Here is a 20,435-nt window from a genome sequence, read left to right on the forward strand (position 1 = left end):
GAGCCTGAGAATTCATGTTAATTTCTTACCAACTCTAACACCATGAACACAAAAAAAAAGTGTTCTTATCAAATTAGATTATCATATATATGTGATAAAAATCCAATGTAATAATCTCCAAGCTCAAACTGTGATTGAAAAATATTTTCTGGGATGCTTATGATTTTTAGTCAAGTCATAAATCTTGTCCCCTGTATCTTGTACTTCTGATGTCAAGTGAATTTCGGACCATTAGCCATTTGTTTAAAAATACGAATATCGATTTTATCTGGAAACAGACCAAATGAAACTTTAAATCCAGGTACACTTCTTATTTTTATTGTAAATACATAATGAAACAGTTGGATGAACATTGAAATAAATGCTTACATTTTACTCATTTTTTAGGATGTTGTCTTGTAATGTCTTTTTAAATTTCTTAATATTTTCCCTTACTTCCTTTGAAAATCCTTTTATTGGGTGATTGGGTTTAGGTGGGGAATGATCCTGATGATTAGAGAAATATGATGACTCCACATCATTCTATCCAAGATAGAAGAATGCATTGGCCAACTCTGTGATTTCATGGATCTGTGACTTGGGGAATAAAAACCATAATAAAGTTACTACCAGGATTAGCTATGTTCATTTGAATAGCATTTTTATCTATCTGATTTGGATTCAAATGCATTATTAATATTTTTCTTTCTCTTAATATAGGTGGAGAACAGACCAAAATATTATGGAAGAGAGTATGTATCATGCTGTTCTTTGTTTAATAATGTAATAAGTAGTCATTTTGTATGTCGTTTAAATATTAAATCTCTTCTGATATATAGTCTTCATCAAATGTCCATTGTGCAAGTGTTTAATAATAAGGACAAATGCAATCAGACCCTTTTTGTATTGAATTTCCTTTATAAGACTCAGGTGCTTGGCTTCCATGAATGTGGGAGGGAAAGTATCTTTTATAGGAGCCTTGTCGCTGAGCGCCTGGCAAGTATTTGAAACTTAAGGCAGTATTGTCCATGACTGAGGCTCTGTTAGTATTTGATTTCACTTTCTACCTTGATACTATATAAAGATTTAGAGTGTCAGGCTGTGAATTGCCTGGCTAAATTCCTTACTTTCACATACCTCAGTAAATACAATATGGGGAAATCACTCCATTTCCCTGCGGTCTCATAAAACCAAAATGATGATTTCTCTGGACTTGGATATATTAGCCAAATTGCCTCAATATCATAATGATTATTTCCTCCCATTTTCCTCTTAATTTCAACTCTTGGTTTGTCTTACGTTCCCCAGAAGCCTACCATAAAGCAAATATGCATCCCATAGAAAGAGTCCTCCGTCTCTGTGGTGCGGGGAGCAGCTTACAAAACAAAAGCAGAACAACCTGCACTGGAGTCAGGTGCACAAATCCCTTTTTTCTTACGTCCAACCTGGAGGACTTAGGAGCCACAGTCTCTTTGAAGTCCACGTCTCCAGCTCTCCTGGTCAATCCAAACCGTCTTCCTCTATTCCCTCCCCATCAGACCCTCACCTTCATTATGGATGACCCTCTGATGTGTCCCAACCCGGCAGTGACTTCCTAGTGGCCAGGACTGCATTTCTGAACCTTCCTTTCCAGCCTTGGGAATTCAGCCAGCAACCCCTGGAATACCTGCTGAGGAATGTTGGCCTTTGCTTCAGCCATCCCCACAGCCCTAGCATCTCAGTTAGTCATGGGATGCTCTTTTTTTCTTTAGTATACTGACTTGGATTTTTGCTCACAGAGAGCACAATTAATGAGAAAGAAAAAGAAAGAAAGAAAGAAAGAAAGAAAGAAAGAAAGAAAGAAAGAAAGACCTACCAAATGGGACGCTTTTGCACGTGAATTCCCAAAGGAGCTCTATTGTGCATTTTCTTTGTTGCATAAAAGTTTTGTTGAGTAACCTTTAAGTTCTCATTTTTCAACCCCCAGTCCACACAAACTACATAGTGAGAAGACAGTAAAGAAACATTTTCTTAACCACAAAAAGGGACTGTTTTGTATTAGAGGGAAATTAGCTTAGAAATTTCAGATTCTGTGTTTCCTTTTTTAAAAAATAAAAGGTTTTTGGTTCCATTTGAAAAGTAATAACATGTTTCTCTTCAGGAAACGTACTTTTTTTCCCTACAGGGAATCACAAGAAATGTTGACAGTGGATACCTTGAGGGGAAGAGTTTTTCTAGCTTGTACTTTTTACATTTTTACCTCTTCTGTGCCTTTTGGCTTTTGAATTTTCCCACTGTGCAAAGATTACTTTTATTCTTAAAACATGAGTAAATTAATATTGCTGATTTGAGAAAATTAGAAAATATATAGATACAGAAGGTGGAGAACATCCTCAGCTCACCATAAAAAAAAAATCATTGCTAAATTTCCCCTTCATCTCATCCCTTCTGATGTTTTTCTGTGCATGCTTTCTTTCTGCAAAGAGGGGATCATAAGATAGATGATAGATAGATAGATAGATAGATAGATAGATAGATAGATAGATCATGGATGTTTTTAAACTCACACATAAAGGAGGTGTTGAGCCACAGGCTAGATTCACAGAACCAAAGTTTTCTTCTTTTGAACAATCGAGTTCAACTTGGTTCTTGACATGTTATGTCTGCTGCTGATTATCAGCTAAACTGTATCAAGGGAGTTAAGGCTGAGCTGCTTTCAGGTTAACTGCCTGTTTGGGATATCCCTCCTCGAGAGTGGCCTGTGCTGTTCTGCTGAATGTGCCTCGTCCTGCTGTGGTCACCACCGCCCCGCCCCCCGCCCTGGCCCACAGTCAGGTCGTGTCCTAGATATCCTAGCCACAAACTTCTCATGGCATCAGCTTTTGTCCTTTCTGACTCCAATGTGGGAAACTTTTTGACACTCAGTGGCCCTCCAACCCTCTACCATGTCCCTGTCATCACATGTACACACATGAGCACTCCCTCTCTTTCTCTCATGCACATTCTCAAACACACACTTGCTCTCTTTCTCTTATAAACACACTCACATACATGCTCTCCACACACACTTCCCCTGGCCCAGTGTCTGCAAGGCTCTCTCAGGTCTCTCTGCCCATGCTGTTGTCCAACCCAGCTCCTTTTTTTTTCTTTTATAATAAATTTATTTTTTATTGGTGTTCAATTTACCAACATACAGAATAACACCCAGTGCTCATCCCGTCAAGTGCCCCCCTCAGTGCCCGTCACCCATTCACCCCCACCCCCGCCCTCCTCCCCTTCCACCACCCCTAGTTCGTTTCCCAGAGTTAGGAGTCTTTATATTCTGTCTCCCTTTCTGATATTTCCCACACATTTCTTCTCCCTCCCCTTATATTCCCTTTCACTATTATTTATATTCCCCAAATGAATGAGAACATACAATGTTTGTCCTTCTCCGATTGACTTACTTCACTTAGCATAATACCCTCCAGTTCCATCCACGCTGAAGCAAATCAACCCACCTCCTAAAGCATAGGAGATGTCCCCAAGGGGTTCACAGGAATCAATGGCCACATGCTCAGTCAAAGCCCCAAACACCTCTGCTCCAGCTCTGGGATCCTATAAATCCATCTAGGATCCCATAAATCCACCTGGGATCCATCAGTTCCAATCCTGAGTCTGAGCTCTGTCTAAATTCCTCTAGGTCTCCCTCCTGCAAGAACTGGAGACACTGGTCTGTTTTGGGGCAGACAGGTTGCTTGTATGCCTCATACATCCTCACTTCAGAAAAGTGCTTGTTCCATGATCTCCACATGTTGGCTCTTGAGATTTAAAACTAAAATTTGGAAAGCAGAAAACCTCCTCCCACCCTATCACTTCATTAGACTTCTGAGAGTTGATTTTGGGACTTGAAGCCACAAGCTTTTTCTGGCCTCTCTCCCCTAAGACATAAGCTTCAGTTTATAAGGTCTACTTGTTAAGAAGGACAGAAGGGAATTAGAAAATAAATATGGCAATAGTCATCCCCCCACAAACTATTTTCATGCTACATTTATCCTCACTTAAATCTTCACATTCCTGGGGGGAAAAGGCTAAAACTTGTCTAAGCCAACTTCCTCTGCCCTCTTTTCTGGTTCTAGGAAGGTGAAATGGGGAATCTCTGTCCAGAAAAATTTCTTCTCTAGTTTATACCCCCAAAGATCTTCAAGTTTGGGTAATCCTGGGAATCGAGTATTATTCCCTATCCCAGGAGCCTGGGGTCCCTCAGCACTGGCCTCAGCCCTCAACCCAGCTCCCCCACCTTCTTATGAAACATGGGTTAATCAAATATCCGGTAAGTGGTGGTGACTGGGAGGAAGCTGTCTTTGCTTCAAGGCAACAGAGAAAGTTTCCGGGAGTCACTGTCCACTCTGTAGGGCTCAGGCGTGTGCCTCTAGAGCAAAGCAGTCATTGGCCAAGCCTGCATTCTTCCCAGATACGCTGTGTTTTCTAGATGCACGTGTATTATTTTTTAAATTGCAGAAAAAAATAATAAACTTTATCTTTAAAAAAGAACAATAGTTACATTAAAAAAAAAAAAACATATCCCTAAGCAATTGCTCTCAACATTATAAGGAATGGGAGAATGTTGATGATAGCTGGCTATTGTTTCCAGAGAATGAGCCCCTAAAATTAACAACACTCTGCACCTGAGGTAAGCACGTTGCTAATCAATAGTGTTCATTAGCAATCCGGACAATGCAGTTTCTGTGTTTGAGCTGAGAGCTAAATTGATAACCGCTCTTTTGTTACTCCTCATCTTGGCTTTTTGTTTTGACTTTAGCTTTCAGCTTGAGAGCAAAGACAGGAGCAGAAAGCCAGGTGGACTGGGCGCTCTTCATTTGGTTTGGCCTAACCTACCTGAATACTTCTTACGTGTTTGGGTGCATGCAGAGAAGGGTTCTAGCTGCATCTTTATGATATATGGTATTTCCCTCCCCTCTTCATCCAAGTGGGGGACACAGTCAGTTCTGGGTGGCCCCCTTTTTTAGCCTAACTCTTTGGGGTACATACTTTGTATTGGTCTGCTGAGAACAAAGATGGCCGGTCTCTCCTCAGGTTTCACGGGATCATCTCCCGGGAACAGGCAGACGAGCTTCTCGGAGGCGTGGAGGGCGCCTACATTCTTAGAGAAAGCCAGCGCCAGCCAGGATGCTACACATTAGCTCTCAGGTGAGCTTGATCTCATCCACTGTTGCGGCTGCTTTACAGGGGACCTTACTTATTTCTCCACCCCCCCCCCCTTTTTTATTGCTGTTAAATACACGTAACATAAAATTTACCATCTTAACCATTTTTAAGTGTGCAATTCAGTGGCATTAAGTACATTCTCAGTGCTGTGCAACCGTCTCCATTATGCGTAGGCAGGACTTCTTCATTATCCCAACCAGAAACTCTGTACCCATTAACGAGTCACTGCCCATTCCCCGCCCCCCCCCCCACACTTATTTTTTATTGTCGCTTTGCTTACAGAGTACCGGTAGCCTATTAGAGGCTTATACACTTCCCAGGCCACAGATGTTATCAGTACGTTGGACACAGAGGCTCTGTTTAGGCACATATGGTAAACTGGAGAATTATCTGGAAAGTTAGTGCTCCTGTACCCCCTTCTGCCTAAAACTGAGCCAGCTGTGGGAGCAATCCCTCTGCCTCAGTTAGTTCCCAGGAGCCCTGGTCAAAAGTCTTCACCTCGCGGTGTGTATGTGTGCCTGGACTGACGTGAAGTTTTTCCATGGGTTCTCTCTTGGGGTTTATAACATTGACCCAAGGGTCACATTGACTCCCAATGGCGGTCATGACGCTCCATGCCAGCAAGCCATCAGAGCAGAGTTCTCATGAGCCTTTTATCACAAAATCACAAGAACTGGAAATCACAGTGCCAGAAAAGCACTGCATTTTGTGCACTTTCCTAAACTGGATCAAATATTTGATGCCATTTGATCCTTATGGCAATCCCATAAGGCTAGAGGAAAGTATCCAAATCCAGAATTAAATTGTCTTCTAAAGTTCATTTATGAATTCTTTGGAATTGGGAAGGCTTTTCTCCATAGAAGGAATGATATCAATGGAAACACTTTCCAGGCCAGCCCACAATGATCTACATCTCAATTCTGTATCTGTAAAAGGATACTTCCCAAGTTGCACCTAGGGATGGCTTGGACACATCTTAGATGATGTCATTATAAGGAAGCACTTCAAACATTAGTAAGCGCTCTAGGTATGCAAAGTATTTTCCTGTCCCCCCAGCCCTCCAGCAGCAGTCACAGGCAGTCCCAGTGGGGAACCAAGCAGGGGCTGTGAGATATAGGACCAAAGTCAAGAGGGGGCAGCCAGTGCTAAAGCAGGAGGACCTTAGAGGTTAGATCCCTGGGATGCTGGAAATAGCAGCACCAGCAGGGAGCTTCCATCAGCTTCCTTCATCTCCCTGCTGTGGCATTAGCTAGGGTGGGAGGCATGAGATGCTCTACTGGTAGTGGTCAAAGATGTAATAATAAGGGGACTCAGGGCCAGTGGTGGTAGTTCCCCTTGCAGTGGTGATTGCCAAATATAAGGGACAGGTAGAGAGCTGTGGCTGGTTTTCTTTTTTCTTTTTTTTTTTAACATTTTATTTATTTATTCATAAGAGACACAGAGAAAGACAGAGACACAGGCAGAGGGAGAAGCAGGCTCCATGAAGGTGCCTGATGTGGGACTCGATCCTGGGACTCCAGGAACATGATGCCCTGAGCCAAAGGCAGATGCTCAACTGCTGAGCCACCCAGATGTCCCAAGTGGCTGTTTTTCATCAAGGATATTTAAAAGTAAAATATGTGGAAACAAGACTCTATCCACTCACATTTGCAAATGAAAGTGATACGGATTCAACAGCATTAGTGATTTCTAGGATCCAAAGACATCCTATGACTACCTGGTGTTAAATCCCACCCCTGCCTCTTTCCAGGGGTGTAACTTCAAGCACATACCCAATCTCTTCAAATCTCAGTTTCCTTAGCCATAAAATGGGGATAATAATTCTACCTTTCTCAAAGCTTCTCTATGATAATTAAATGGGAGGGGGGAGGAATTCATGCCAAGTGCCTAGTTCAGTGTCTGACATACAGTACGCACTCAAAAAAATGTTACCCGCTACTGTTCTTCCATGTTCTTACTTCTAACACTGTTGTGATTTCTCCTTCTCTTGGGGACCAGATTTGGAAACCAGACTTTAAACTACAGGCTCTTCTACGATGGAAAACACTTTGTGGGCGAGAAGAGGTTTGAATCGATTCACGATCTGGTCACAGATGGCTTGATAACATTGTACATAGAAACAAAGGCTTCTGAATACATTTCCAAAATGACAACAAACCCCATTTATGAACACATTGGATATGCCACTCTACTCCGAGAGAAAGTATCCAGGAGGCTGAGCAGGTCTAAAAATGAATCAAGAAAAACAAGCGTTACAAATGAAGAACACACAACAGTTGAAAAGGTAAGCTACGTGTGTGACAGAAACAGTCTCTGTTTTTAATTTATGCTGAATAACTGCTTGATTAGTATGTGTGTGATTGGCCAGAATGTTGGTAGAGACCCACCCTCACCCAGAGAAATCTAGAATTTTCTGCTAGGGGGGACCTTAGAAATCTTCTGGTTCAACTAGGCCCAGAAATGTGCATTGATTTGTTTGCCCAAACGCATACATCAGAGCCAGGGCTTCACAAATAATTATTTGTGGGTTTACTTGGAGTTTGAAAAACAAAAGTTTATTAATGTTTTATGATATAAGTAGTCCTTGGTTTTCATTCCATTTGAGGCTCTACTGGCTGTCTCCAGGTCCACCTAGCTATGCACAATATGCAAATATGTGGTACTTGTGTCTGCTTCTCTTAGGACCGAGTCACCATGTGTGATGCACAGGTCAGCCCTCTCCTGAATGTGGTCTTACCTAGATAACAGCTTTTACTGACAGAGATGGGAGCATTATCGGTGATGATGGCTATCTCTGGGAGGCTTAAAAGATGGGCTGTCCTTTGCCCCAAAGGAGGAGTTATCATGCCTCGACGAAGATTAGAACTCCCAAGTGGGCAATGTTCAAGCTGCATGGGTGGTGGCAGGATGTGGGGAGGGAGATCTGATTTTCCTCTCCAGTAAGTTGCTGTTTATTTGAAAGACACCACCGCAGTTTGCTAGCTGATTTTTTGGATGTGCCCCTTTAGGAACCATCTGCTTTGCCTGGTCCTATCTATTTTCCACTGAAAGAAAGTGACAGCCAGTCACACTGGTCAACCCCCCTGAGTCTGTACTGAGTCTAGTGTCTAAGGCAAGCTTGGACTGGGACAGATATAAGTAAGGGGAGCAGAATAGTGGGTAATGCTCCTTCTGATGATTGCTAATCCTTAATTAAACCGGAACAGCACCCCCACACTCCCCTGTTATCCAGTGTGAGCATAAAGCAAAGGAACCTCAGGTTGATTGGCTGCCTTGGCTTTGGGACAAGGACACACCAGAAATCACTGGAATAGGGAGGAGGGCAGAGGCAGGCAGCATGGTCCTGTTGGCAGAGACGGGCATGATCTTAATTGATTTGCTGATTGAATTTTAGAGCCTAGGAGAACCTTCCCCAAAATCACATCAGCTGAGCAGCTGGCCTATGAAAAAATTATTTGCCATTTTCTCTTTTATAACTCTGGTGTCTCCAAGGCACCTGTTATTCTTTTACAAATAATTGATTTGGGAAATGGTGGGTTTTCTGATTGTTTGCATTTTACCAAGAGGGAGGGAGGGGATATGAGCCCCAACTTTCAGAATCTGTTCTGGTCCAGGCAAAAGCCATTCCTTAGTCTATTTGTAAAATCTGTTCAAAAGTAATTTAGAACAGAAAATCTGGAAGCTGACCTTCCCAGCCATGAAAAATCAGAAGATGAATTGTAAAATAAATCCCTGAAGCAGTGTTTATATTTCCGAGTCAGAGAGTAATGCCACCAAAAAGGCAACACACTGCAGGCTACTCACTAGAACATTTCCAGGAAAAGAAGTGAGGACAGAGTGTCTCTTGCATGTTTGTGATGAAAGTTTACATTTTGGGTACTGAACTGATACTTCTAGAGCCTTGTCCTTTGCCAAGAGGGAAGTTGGGTCATGAAAAATTGATATTTCTAGGTGATATTCCCACAAGGAAACCTGTGGGACAAAATATGTCCTTCGTTGTAGATCATTTTTATGTATTTATTAAAATTAAATTTGGGGGGAAATTAATAATCAGATTAATAATAACTTTAAATGAGCTTCCCAGTATACTCTTCTTAGGTAAATAAAGAAAATAAAAAAAAAATAAAAATAAAAAAAAAGAAAATATTGAAAGAAGTCATCCAACCTCAGGGAAGGGTTTGATGGACAGGTGTTGGTGGTGTGGATTTTCTTGGACACTAATGATGCAACGTTTGAATTTCCTGGGGCAAACATTCGGAACGCTGGCTCTGGTCATTTGCTAGAGGTTGCTCATTTTGTTAGTAAGTTTGTTAAGTAACTGGGTACAAATCCATCTCTTTCTCTCTGACCTGTATTGACAAGTGGAATTATTAAAAGTCTCATTCTTGCCAGAAATTCTATTTCCCCTAAGGGCAGGTCAGTGGACGGTTGCTATGGAGGCAGTGACTAGAAAAGAGGTAGCAGAAACTTGAATGGATTTGCTGAGAAGTGCCCGGGGCACCTGTCTGCTTCGATAATGGCGCATCTTGAAGGTTTTAATGAGTGAAATGGGTAGGGTTTCCTAATAATTCTCAAATTCAGACAGCCTGGCATTTCATTTTCCAGAGTACTTAAACTCTGTTCACCCATTTATTTTATTGACCATCTCCAAATGAACCCAGAGCGACTGTGTCACCTGAAAATCCGAGAATATTATCAATGTTAATTGGCCTAGAGATATTACCTACCCCATCAGATCCGAGGGGCTTCCAGATTTATCTCATGTCAAGGTGGTTAGCAGTGAACTTGATTTTAATAACTACAGATGAGACAAGGAGGTGGGAGGGTGCAAGAGAGAAAACAAAGTTATGGTGGTTAGCCAATAGCAGTCTCTTTCCTTACTGATTCATTTAATTGATTTTTAAAACATTATGATATATAAGGGCCACCATTTGGTACATTTAATTAAAATGGTCATGCCCGGTGTAATTTCTTTTATGAAATTTATTTCAGAATTGATTCCATAGATGAATTATCTACTGACCTCCAAAACCAGCACTGTAAGCAATAGAATGACAACAGGATTTACATTGGTTCAGACATTTATAGTTTACAGATTTCACACATGTGAAGTAATTTCCCATTTTATCCTCAGAGCTACTTTGCCAGGTACACAGAGCAGGAATCATTGTCCCTACTTTACTGAAAAAGTCCCAATGGCAGAGTAAGGAATCAAACCCAGATTTCTGAGCCCCAAGTTCAGAGCTTCTTATACCTACAGAGCAACGAGGCCCCATTCTGTTCTTATTGCCCTTATTGCTTTAAGCAAACACCCTTGGTTCTCCCCACACCCAGTCAAGTGATGCTAAGAATCACTCAATATTTACGTCATCTGTTTTGAAAAACCCACTACTATCACTAGCTGTAATAACTAAGCTTTCTTATGAAGGACACTTTGCTGAGTCAAATATATGTGACAACAATGTTTTCCCTGGCACATGTTTATTCAATAAATGTGGCTTGCCTGTATTAAACTGCATTTACATTTTACTGGAGAAAAACCATCTGTATCCTTGATATCGTAAAAGCATAGTTTAGAATATATTATATCTTACCAGTTTATTCATTTCACTATTTTTTCTAATAGCAAAAGTTAGAAAATAGCCTGTCTGTCCATCAGTTGGGGGCTGTTTAGATGAATTAGGGCACACCCATATGAAGGAATACCATGCAGCCACAGAAAAGACTAAGAATACTCGTACGTGCTGACAGGGAAAGATTATCCAGAATTATTAAATGCCAACAACAACTTGCAATGTAGCATGCATAATCCAATTTCATTTGTGTGAACCAGAAGAAAAATGGTTTTACGTAGGTTTTTTTCCCACAAAATCATAAGCTATCCCTTGAAGGATACAAGAGCTGGTATCACTGGTCGCCTGTGGGGAGGGGAAGTGGGTATCCGGGAGATAAGGGTGGGAAGGAGATTATTCCCTGCTACTATTTCATACTCTTTCAATTTTGAACCATGATAAATGCAGCATTCTATTCCAAAAACTAAAGAATAAGAAAAAAGAACACATTAGATTTTAAATTCACATATGTTAGAGCAAACCCTGAGTGAAACGTCTTCTGCACTGAAGGTGTCACACACACACATACGGAGAGAGGGGAGCCTCTGCATCCAGGCTGTTTCTCCCACCCCTTGGCACAGATTCCCTTCTCCATCCTGACAGCTCCCTTTCCCCTTCATCTCTCCCTTAGATGCTTAACAGAGTCAGTGTGTAGCAGCCTATAGGGTTGGGGCCTGAAGACGGTAAAGGACCAAAATCACCTCATAAAGACTTTGATGTGACTGTCCCTGGAAATGGGTTGACTCTTGCTTGCTTCCTCACTAGCATTGCTGCCCTGGGATCCTACCCAGCACTCCCCCAATTTTCCGTGCCCCCACCCCCCCCACCTCTGCTTTCTGAAGCTGTGAAGACCACCTCCCACATTCCTCTCGCTTTCCCACAGCAGCAAGAAAGCCCTCTTTGGTTTCTGCTTGTCTTCCTGTGAAACCAGGGGCATGAACTTTTCTCTCCATTGAAGGACTCTGGGCCTGGTTAGGATGTCCTTCTCTACAGATGAGCTGTTTCAGACAGGAATGATCTCTCTCCAACCCCAATCCACTATTTTTGTTCTTTCTGAAATAATTCTCTTCTTCATATCCAGGGGGATCCTCTCATTGTTTGTTTTGCTATTTCCACCATAAGAACCAGCTAGCCTGCCAGAGATCTTTCCCCAGCAATGATACTACATTTCCCTCCACTGCCTGGGAGCAAGAGGGAGTAGCCACACCAGGAAATGGATCTCCAGGCCCCACTGGCCAACAGAAACCCCTCAAGTCAGTTAGGCTGAGACTGAATGGTTCTCTGCCCCAGTCCCACAGTGGTACCTAAGTGTTAGTGACCTTTGGTGACTTTTGTTCATCAGAGTGTTGCTCTTGCTTTTGCTGTTTTCATCTTGGAAACATGATTTGCTTTGTCTGCAGGACAAAGTCCAAATTCCTCAACAGAACATTTGCCGTTCGTCTGAGCCTGAGCTCCCCTAGAAGCAGAGCCTGAGACAAGGGTTTGGTACATTGGCAATTTGGGAAGGCATCCTAATGAGCAGGAAGGAGAGGCCAGGAAAATGAAACAGATGAGAAAAGAAGCTAATAGGAATGGATGTTATTGAGTTGGGGATCTTCTGAGAAGCCATGTAGAATTGCTTCTTAGAGAAATTGGGGAGGGGTGTTGTTTATCTACCACCTCCTGTCCTCTATTGGCTGATGAGTGCCTGTGAGCTGTTAAGTACCTCACATACCAGGCTATGCATGTGGAGAGCCAAGTGGGTGCCCATGGGCATCCCAGACAGTCATGTCAGGGATCTCCCAGACAGAAAGCAATAGGTACACGGTGAGGACTGGGGCTAACAGGCTTCCCTGCCAGAAGGCAAGTGCCACAGCAATCCCTGGTGGTGAGGGACACTCAGAATGAATGGAAGTGCCCACTACAGCACAGCTCCACCTCTCCCAGCCTATCTCCTACTGCTGGCCTCCCTCACTGGCCAGTGATCCACAGATATTCCTGTCCTCGCACTTCCCCTCCCCCACAACTGTGTCCAAAAGGCTTTCCCTTCCTGTGAGAGGTCGGTTCCTGGGTTCCTGTCCATCCAGCACAGCCTCTCTGGTAAAACCTGTTGGGGCCCACCCTCCTTCAGAGACTCTCAAGGAATTTCTCCCTTGAGAGGGGCACAAAACAATCCCAGAGCTTTATATACTCTTTATGATAATTTAATGTGTTGCATCCTAAGTAGTTGATTAGACCAGTGGTTCTCAAAGTATGACCTTCAGGAACCAGCAGTATCAGCAACACCCAGGAGATGGATGAGAAGCACCTCTGCTCAGGGACCCCTGCCCCCACACTGCTAGATTTGGAACCCTGGGGGTGGCACCTCTGTGTGAGCCAGTCGCCAGATGGCTCCAGTGCACACCCTGTGCCATGCACCCACTGTTTGGATGCCTCTCCTCCCCAAGCAGTTGACTTGCCTGAGGCCCAGGTCACCCCAAGTCTTACTCCCTAGCTCTAGAGCCCAGCCCATGAAGGGCTCAGCAGAGGACACACTGCCCAATGAACAGCAGATAGCTAACTTTAAAATGGAACACACTATATCATATTCACTCTAAGGAACATGTATCTCAAATGCACCAACACATGTGGGTATCTCACACCCTGTGCCCTTCCCTCTGGTGGGCTCCTTCCTCCCTGGGCTAATTTGACTCACTGGGTGTCAGGAGAAGCCAGAGCCTGGAAGAGAAGGGTCTTGGAGACCATTTTGTGCAGCTCCTTTGTTTTATACAACAGGAAACTGAGGAACCCAACTCATTAGTCTTGGAGTATTTCAAAGACATCCACAGGTCACAAAGGCTTGGATTAAAAAAAAAAAAAAAAAAAAGCTTTAAAGTAACCTGCAACTTAGGAGTTCTCTTAAAATTAAGATCTTTAAGGAATACAAGTTACACCTCTAAGACTTCTATGTGAATGACTGAAAAGTGAAAAATGAATTCAGATTATAGTTAGTCTAGAAGGTACCCCAGTAATCAGAACGCAACAGGGAATGGAAGACATTATCACTGGGATTTTGAAGAGAATTTGATTAACAGGGGATTTTTTTTTTCCAGGGACTGGTAATAGTGGGAAGCAGTTACCTCCCCAATGCTGCAGGGACCTGAGAAAGGCACTGGGGTCACTAGTGTCTGATGAGAGCTGGAATGGGGTTTTCCGTAGGAGGGGGGCTTGCATGAGGAAGGGGCTCCAACAAGAGAGTGGGGGGCTCCCACAGAAGGCAGGGCTTACATAATAGGAGAGTTCCCACAGGAGGGGGACTTGCATACAGTAGGGAGATTCATACAGTAGGGGGCTACATACCATCAATCAAGGGTATAGCTATGCAGCCCCTGAACTGCCATATTACCCAAAAGGGAGGGGGTGGGGAAGAAATAACCCAACTTCTCTCTCTTCTACCCTTTAATCTCCTGCCTATACCCCCCATTGGACAAACTCAACCAGAAGCCAGAGAGCAAAAGCCTGGGGATACAGTCCACACGAGTCAGTCTCGTGAATGAATTCAGGAGGGAGGGGAGTAGAATATGGCAGAGAATAATCAATGCAAAGAGTGAACACGGACCAGTTCCACTGCTCACTGTGTTAGCACTGTTCTCATTACTGTATCAAGTTCAGGTCCAGAACCATAATTGGCATTAATGCAAGATAATGAGGTAGCCCTTTTCCTGGAGAGGCTCCTGGGCCATTATAGAAAGGATCTTGGTTCTGGAGGGCAGACAGACTTTGTGACTTTATTAAGGACAGTTGATTCAAACATAGTAGTGCTCAAAGCCCTTCACCAAGCAGAGCTGCTGCTTTCATTTGCCAAAGACCCTGAATTGTTCATGTAGAAAGCGTCAAGGAACTGATAACGACCCGCTCATATTTACAGGGTCTGGAAAACCTGTAGATCTGCCCCACAGGAGGTCCCTTGGAAATAATACGTAACTGATATAACCAGTCTTTTCTTGGGAGTCAAGGATAAATGGAGATGAGCATGACTTAGCTAGTAAAAGTGACAGGTACAGTAATGACTCTTCCTACCTCGCACACACAGGGTCATAAAATGGAATGGGATGTGATGCTGTAAGAATGGATTTGAACTTAGATTACATTTGCTCATGAAACCAGGTTTTACAGAGTCTTAGTTTACATGAGTCCCCTAATGCTGTGGGATTTATCATGCAGTCTGAAAAACAGTTGATTTGGCTAGGTCAGTGGTCCTCAAACTGGCTGCATCTTAGATTCACCCTGGGAGCTTTAAAAAAATACCCATGTTTGGCCTCTCCTGACTTCTTGAATCAGAGGCCTCCCACCAGTAAAGTTCAGGCATCTCTATTTTTAAGGCCCTGACGGTGATCCTTAACTTCTCATCCCTTGGTTAGATGAAAGGTGAGACAGGAAGTAAGGGTTATCAGATACTTGGGGGAGCACTTTCTCTTGGTGATATCTGTGCTATCTGTTCTAATGCCTCTTCTATGTCCTAATTTAGACGATAGGATTCATCCTCTACCTTCACCTACCCGTAAAAAGTCCTCTGTGAAAACATGTTGTAAGGTAGTAAAAACTCTGGTGGTTCAGAGGTTTGCTTTGCTCCTTTTTTCCTGGCTCCTTTTCCCAAATCATTGGCTAAGATTTAAATGAAAATCAACTGGAAAAAGATTAAAAGAATTTAACGAAGGGACAAGGGAAAATCAACACTTCTTCCCTGTAGGCCAGCTGGTAGTTTCTTAATGATACAGTTTATAGGATTATGATTCTCAACCTTGGCTGCCCACTGGAATTTACTGGAGAGTTTTCAAAAATACCAATTCCTGAGTCACACCCCCAGAAAGTCAGATTTAACTACTGGCATTGGGCCTGGCACCTGGAATTTAGATGCTCTAGGTGATTCTGATATGCAGCTAAAGCTGAGAGCCCTTGCTTTAGAAGAATAAGTCCACTGGATTTATCTTTTATCAGAAAGATTCCCTTTTTGCCAGTCCCTCATTATCAATGACCTCAGGGTTAGAAATTTACAGAAACAAAAAGGAAAGTTATCCTAGTACATTCAGGATTTGTCAGAATAAGATGCGCCAAACCCTCTTTATTCATCCCCGTCCAAAATCTAGAAAACAGCTAATTTAGAGGCAGGCCTGGCTCAAGCAATTTTGTGTAAGCAGTGCCATCTAGTGACATAGAGGAGAGTTACATGCTGGTGACAATCTGGAAGGACTACACTTACCAGATGTGGGAGTAATGAGCAAGAACAAATTTTCAGCAATGAATGCAATGAATCATTCCCATTTCCTCAGATTTTATAGCACAAATCAGGTTATGCAATGGCTAGAGGGTGTCCTTTTTCTGGTTCGTGCTCATTCTCTGTGCAAGCAGGTAGGCAGGTCCACCAGCTTGGGACACTTAGATGTAGAAATGGTCCCAGTGATCTGACTCACTGGGATTCTGGTCCAGAGGTGTCCAAACTTTTTGGCTTTTTTATATACTCTATAAAATTTCTAAGACCCTCAAAAAGCCTTTCTTTATATGACTTATGTCTCTTTATATTTACTCTATTTAAAAGTAAAACTCAGAAAAATGTTAAATATTCTTTTAAACATAACAGTAATAGGTTCATTGTGCATTTAAGTAAATAGCATATTTACTTGTGAAAAATAACACTATTTCCCAAAACAAAAACTGGTAGGAATATTGGCATTGTTACATTTTTGTAAATCTCTTTAGTGACTGGGTTTAACAACCTATGGATGCTCACATTTGCTTTTGTATTCAACCTGTGATGAAATATTATTTTATTTGAAGTATAGGGAAAAACTCTGGCCTCACACAGAGCTGTGTCATTGAGAAAAGGAAGAATGTGGAGGGGTTTTGGTAGCCTTTTCAAGTAAATGTGATTTAAAAAAAAAAAAACAGACCGAAACTTAACAAATGATAGTTTTCTTTTTTCTTTTTTTTTTTTAATGATAGTTTCTTAAAAGATTGTTGCGATGTCTATCAGTGAACAAGACAATTCATAAAAATAGCTTTGACCACACGGATTCTGACAGTTTCTTGAAGTCCCTCACATTTTGAGAAGTGCTGTCAGCAGAACTCTGATGGATAAAAAGCATACCTTTTAGAGAAGCTTGTATTTGTATGTCTGCAGGCAGGTGTTTGAGGGGAATCAGTATTCCATTTTCATCACCTTTGACTGTGGGTGCTAAATGGTGCTGTCATCTAGGACTGCTGTCCACCTGCAGTGGGTACTGCGATGCTTGCCCTGATTATGACCTCTGAGCTCTTCCTGTTGGCTTTCACTGAGGATGGGCAGCAGAAATGACCCTGGGCCAGTTTGAAACCACTTTCCAGGTAATCCTGATATATTGTCCCAAAAAAGAACCCTGGATCCGGCTTACATTCTTCCTTACAGATGTGAGAAATAGGCCCAAAGCTCGAGGTGATGTGGTGATGATGAACACTGGTGGGAAGAGACACAACTTTAGGGAATCCCACTATTTTCTTTCTCTGTACCCCCCACCCCCTTTCTTACTCCTCTAGTGCTTCCCCTTCCATCATCTTTGCATCTCTCTATCAAGATAAGCAGTCTCCCCCCTGCCTCTCCTTGGTGAGTAGCTCTCATCTTTGCCATCTAGAACATATGCGCCCGCTTTGGGAAACTGCACCCAGAGCTGTCTCCTCTCCTACTTTCAATTTATGTGCTTCTGGTAGAGTCAACCCCAGTCCCATTCAAGACTGAGCCAAGGGGTCACATTTCTCTGGCCACTGGGTTGGTTCACGGGTGGGTATGTGGTCAAGTCAGAGCTACTGGAATCAGTAGACTATCACCGTGAATTTCAGAATGAAGGCCTATTGCCCTTTTTTTCTGCCAAGTTGGTTTCAGCAGGTGGTAGAGTCTGTGTGGCCAAAGCCTTCCCTCTGAACCCAAGAAGGTGGAGCTGGAAAGGGAGAGAAACTGAATCCTCAGAACTTGATCTGTGGCTGCCACTAGAGCCTGCCACCCTCTGCTGGATATTTCCAGTCTGTCAGTTATGTGAGTCAATTAAATCCTGTATAGCATTTTAGCTATGGGAGTGGGAATGTTTGGGTTGAGTTTAGATGTCTACTATTTTTATAGCCAGAAGAACTCAAACTCATACCACCCTGTTAGTGCCCCCCCACACTCTTTTATCCTGCACTTACTGCCCATCTTACTTGTCACCATTATTGAGAAAGCAAAAACTCAAGTCTTCAAATTCAGGCTTATTTTAATTTTGATCAAATGATCCACACTATTCTTCTTTAACATGATGATGTTAAATCGGAAAGGGGGACATCTAGTGTTTACTGAAATGGGTAGGAATGTAGGACCTGGGTTACCAGATGGACACAGGAAATAACCCAAAAACCATTTCTGGAGTGCATTGCTCCAATCTTCTTGCCCCCTGGCTCTGCCATAAGCATATCTGTAGACTTCTTAATAATTATATGCACTTAAATAAGATTAAGGCAAAATGTTAGAGTCCTAGTGAACTCTGATAAACCAGATTTTTATCTATTCATGATTTTTCCAGGATTTTTTTTTTAACAAAATGGAAAGAAACAACTCAAGCCGGAGTGTTGGATCTGGTCAAAGAGAGCCTCTGTTGAACATGAGATACCCTTGCGCCCCACTCCCACCCCCGCCCAGGTTATCAGCAAAACAAATGGTATAAACTGGAAACCTGCAGCAAAAAGTTATCAGTAGTATTTATGAATTAAAAGCTTCATCTATAACAATCTGTGGGTTTTTTCCCCAGCTGTGGGGAAGAAGAAGGATTTTTGTTTCCTGAATAATTTCCATTGACATTAATGGAAATGAAATGGTCAAGGCTACATCTTGGGTTATTTGTTTTCATTGTCTCTGGAGCAGGTTGCAGGACTGGCATTACTCATTTCTCAATAATGAAATGTCTGGCTGGGTTTTATGATGATAATTTATAAATGTCCCAATTGGTTTTGTCTGTCCTTATACATAATCACTTTGAAGTTTCCAGAAAGTTAATATTTCACTTTGTACCTAGTCTCTATTTATGAAGCTAATGAAGCCCAACCATCAGAAGAGTAAGTTAAAGTTTACGAATGCAGTTTTTACAGTCCTCATGTGACTTGGTGGCTTTAAAAAAAAACGATTAAGAAGCCACTTCACTGTCACTTGCAACAAATCCTTTGTTAACACTCAAATTGAGAGTCAGAAATATGACACATAATTATGAGCTATGCGTGTCCCAATGTGCCTTTAACAGAGTCAGGGTAGTTACACCGTATTGCAGTGTATATAAATGATGTGTAACACAAATCAGGATATAAGTGATTTCTATTATTTTTAACCCTGAATGATTTTAGGAAAGTTGGAAAAACAACATTAGAGAAACAGCATTAGAACATTAGAAAAACAACAACAACAACAACAATGCCAGCTCTACATTTATCAAGCATGGCTTAGTTTTTAATCCATTATAAACCAATATTGTTTCACTCAGCTTCTTAAAAATCTTTTAGTCTTGGGCTCCTACTCTTTTCAGCAAGAAGCAAAAAAACTGAGGGTTGGAGAGAGCCAGCGATTGGGCCAGGGTCAGAAAAGTGGTAACTTGCAAGTCATATAACTAGTAACTAGTCATTACAACATGGCTTGTTTGACTGCAAAACTTCTGTCCTTTCTCCTCTACCACACTGAAAAGGAAACTGATATGCTTTATGCCTAATTTTAAAGCTTCTAAACAGAGAATTATACTGGGAATTATTTCCCTCCTCAAATATAAGTTCTCCATTCTCTCTGTGGATGATTCTTTTTTTTTTTTTTTTTAAGATTTTATGTATTTATTCATGAGAGAGGCAGAGACATAGGCAGAGGGAGAAGGAGGCTCCCTGCAGGGAGCCCAATGCGGGACTCAACCCCAGGACCCCAGAATCACACCCTGAGCCAAAGGCAGATGCTCAACCTCTGAGTCACCCAGGTGCCGCTCTGTGGATGATCCCCATCATCTTCTGCTCTTGACTAACTTGTTCATATGAAGAAATATGTGTGGCTGAGGGAGTTCCTTAAGAAGACAAGTGCTCATTACAGAGAAGCATGCCTATCTGTGTGGTTTCTGAAAGAAATTGCCTGTGTGCATCTTTAGCCTAGAGCTTATGTGAGTTTAAAAGGATTTGGCAATATTGAAAAGCTCTATATACCTTCACTAAATCCCAAAGTGACAACTATGATATGTATGTTTTCATTTACAAGCATCTCACTTCTAATTGTGATGGGAGAAATCAAGGTGAGAAAACTGAAATCACGGTTATCCTCATGATTGTCAAGAAGTAATGTGAGACCCAGGTTCCACTCATGGTAGCTTTGAAACACCAGCCGAACCCTGGGGTTGTAGGAGGATATACATGGAGTTTGTAATGAACTGGGTTTGTCTTCCCCCGGTGAGTTAAATGTAGAAATCAACTGGGTCACAAGGAGAGGAAGAAACCGGAGAATTCAGAGTGTCTGCTAAGCACCAGGGCTATAGGGGTGCTTTCCGTTGGTTCTGTTCAGTCCTCACAACAGCTCTGAGAGGGAAGAAGTGGGGTGGCAGGAGTAACTTATTCGTGACTACTCAGTTGGTGAGCCAGGACCCAAACCCTGGGGGAGTCCTCAGTTGAAAGCCTCTTCGAGAG

The 20,435-nt window shown here is 42.3% G+C and overlaps 1 protein-coding gene across 2 annotated transcripts in view; it reads left to right on the forward strand.

Annotated features, from left to right (window-relative positions):
* The window catches only part of CHN2 (chimerin 2), a 295,623-nt gene that overhangs the window by 183,928 nt on the left and 91,260 nt on the right, over nucleotides 1–20,435 (forward strand). For both annotated transcript variants that reach the window (XM_025993086.2, XM_072764631.1), the window contains exons 4-6: nucleotides 700–731; nucleotides 5,035–5,148; nucleotides 7,165–7,450. In XM_025993086.2, coding sequence (XP_025848871.1) covers nucleotides 700–731; nucleotides 5,035–5,148; nucleotides 7,165–7,450 — 432 coding nt within the window. The remainder of the gene's footprint in view (nucleotides 1–699; nucleotides 732–5,034; nucleotides 5,149–7,164; nucleotides 7,451–20,435) is intronic.

This window comes from Vulpes vulpes, chromosome 7 (genome assembly GCF_048418805.1).
Source record: "Vulpes vulpes isolate BD-2025 chromosome 7, VulVul3, whole genome shotgun sequence".
Taxonomy (NCBI): Eukaryota; Metazoa; Chordata; class Mammalia; order Carnivora; family Canidae; genus Vulpes; species Vulpes vulpes.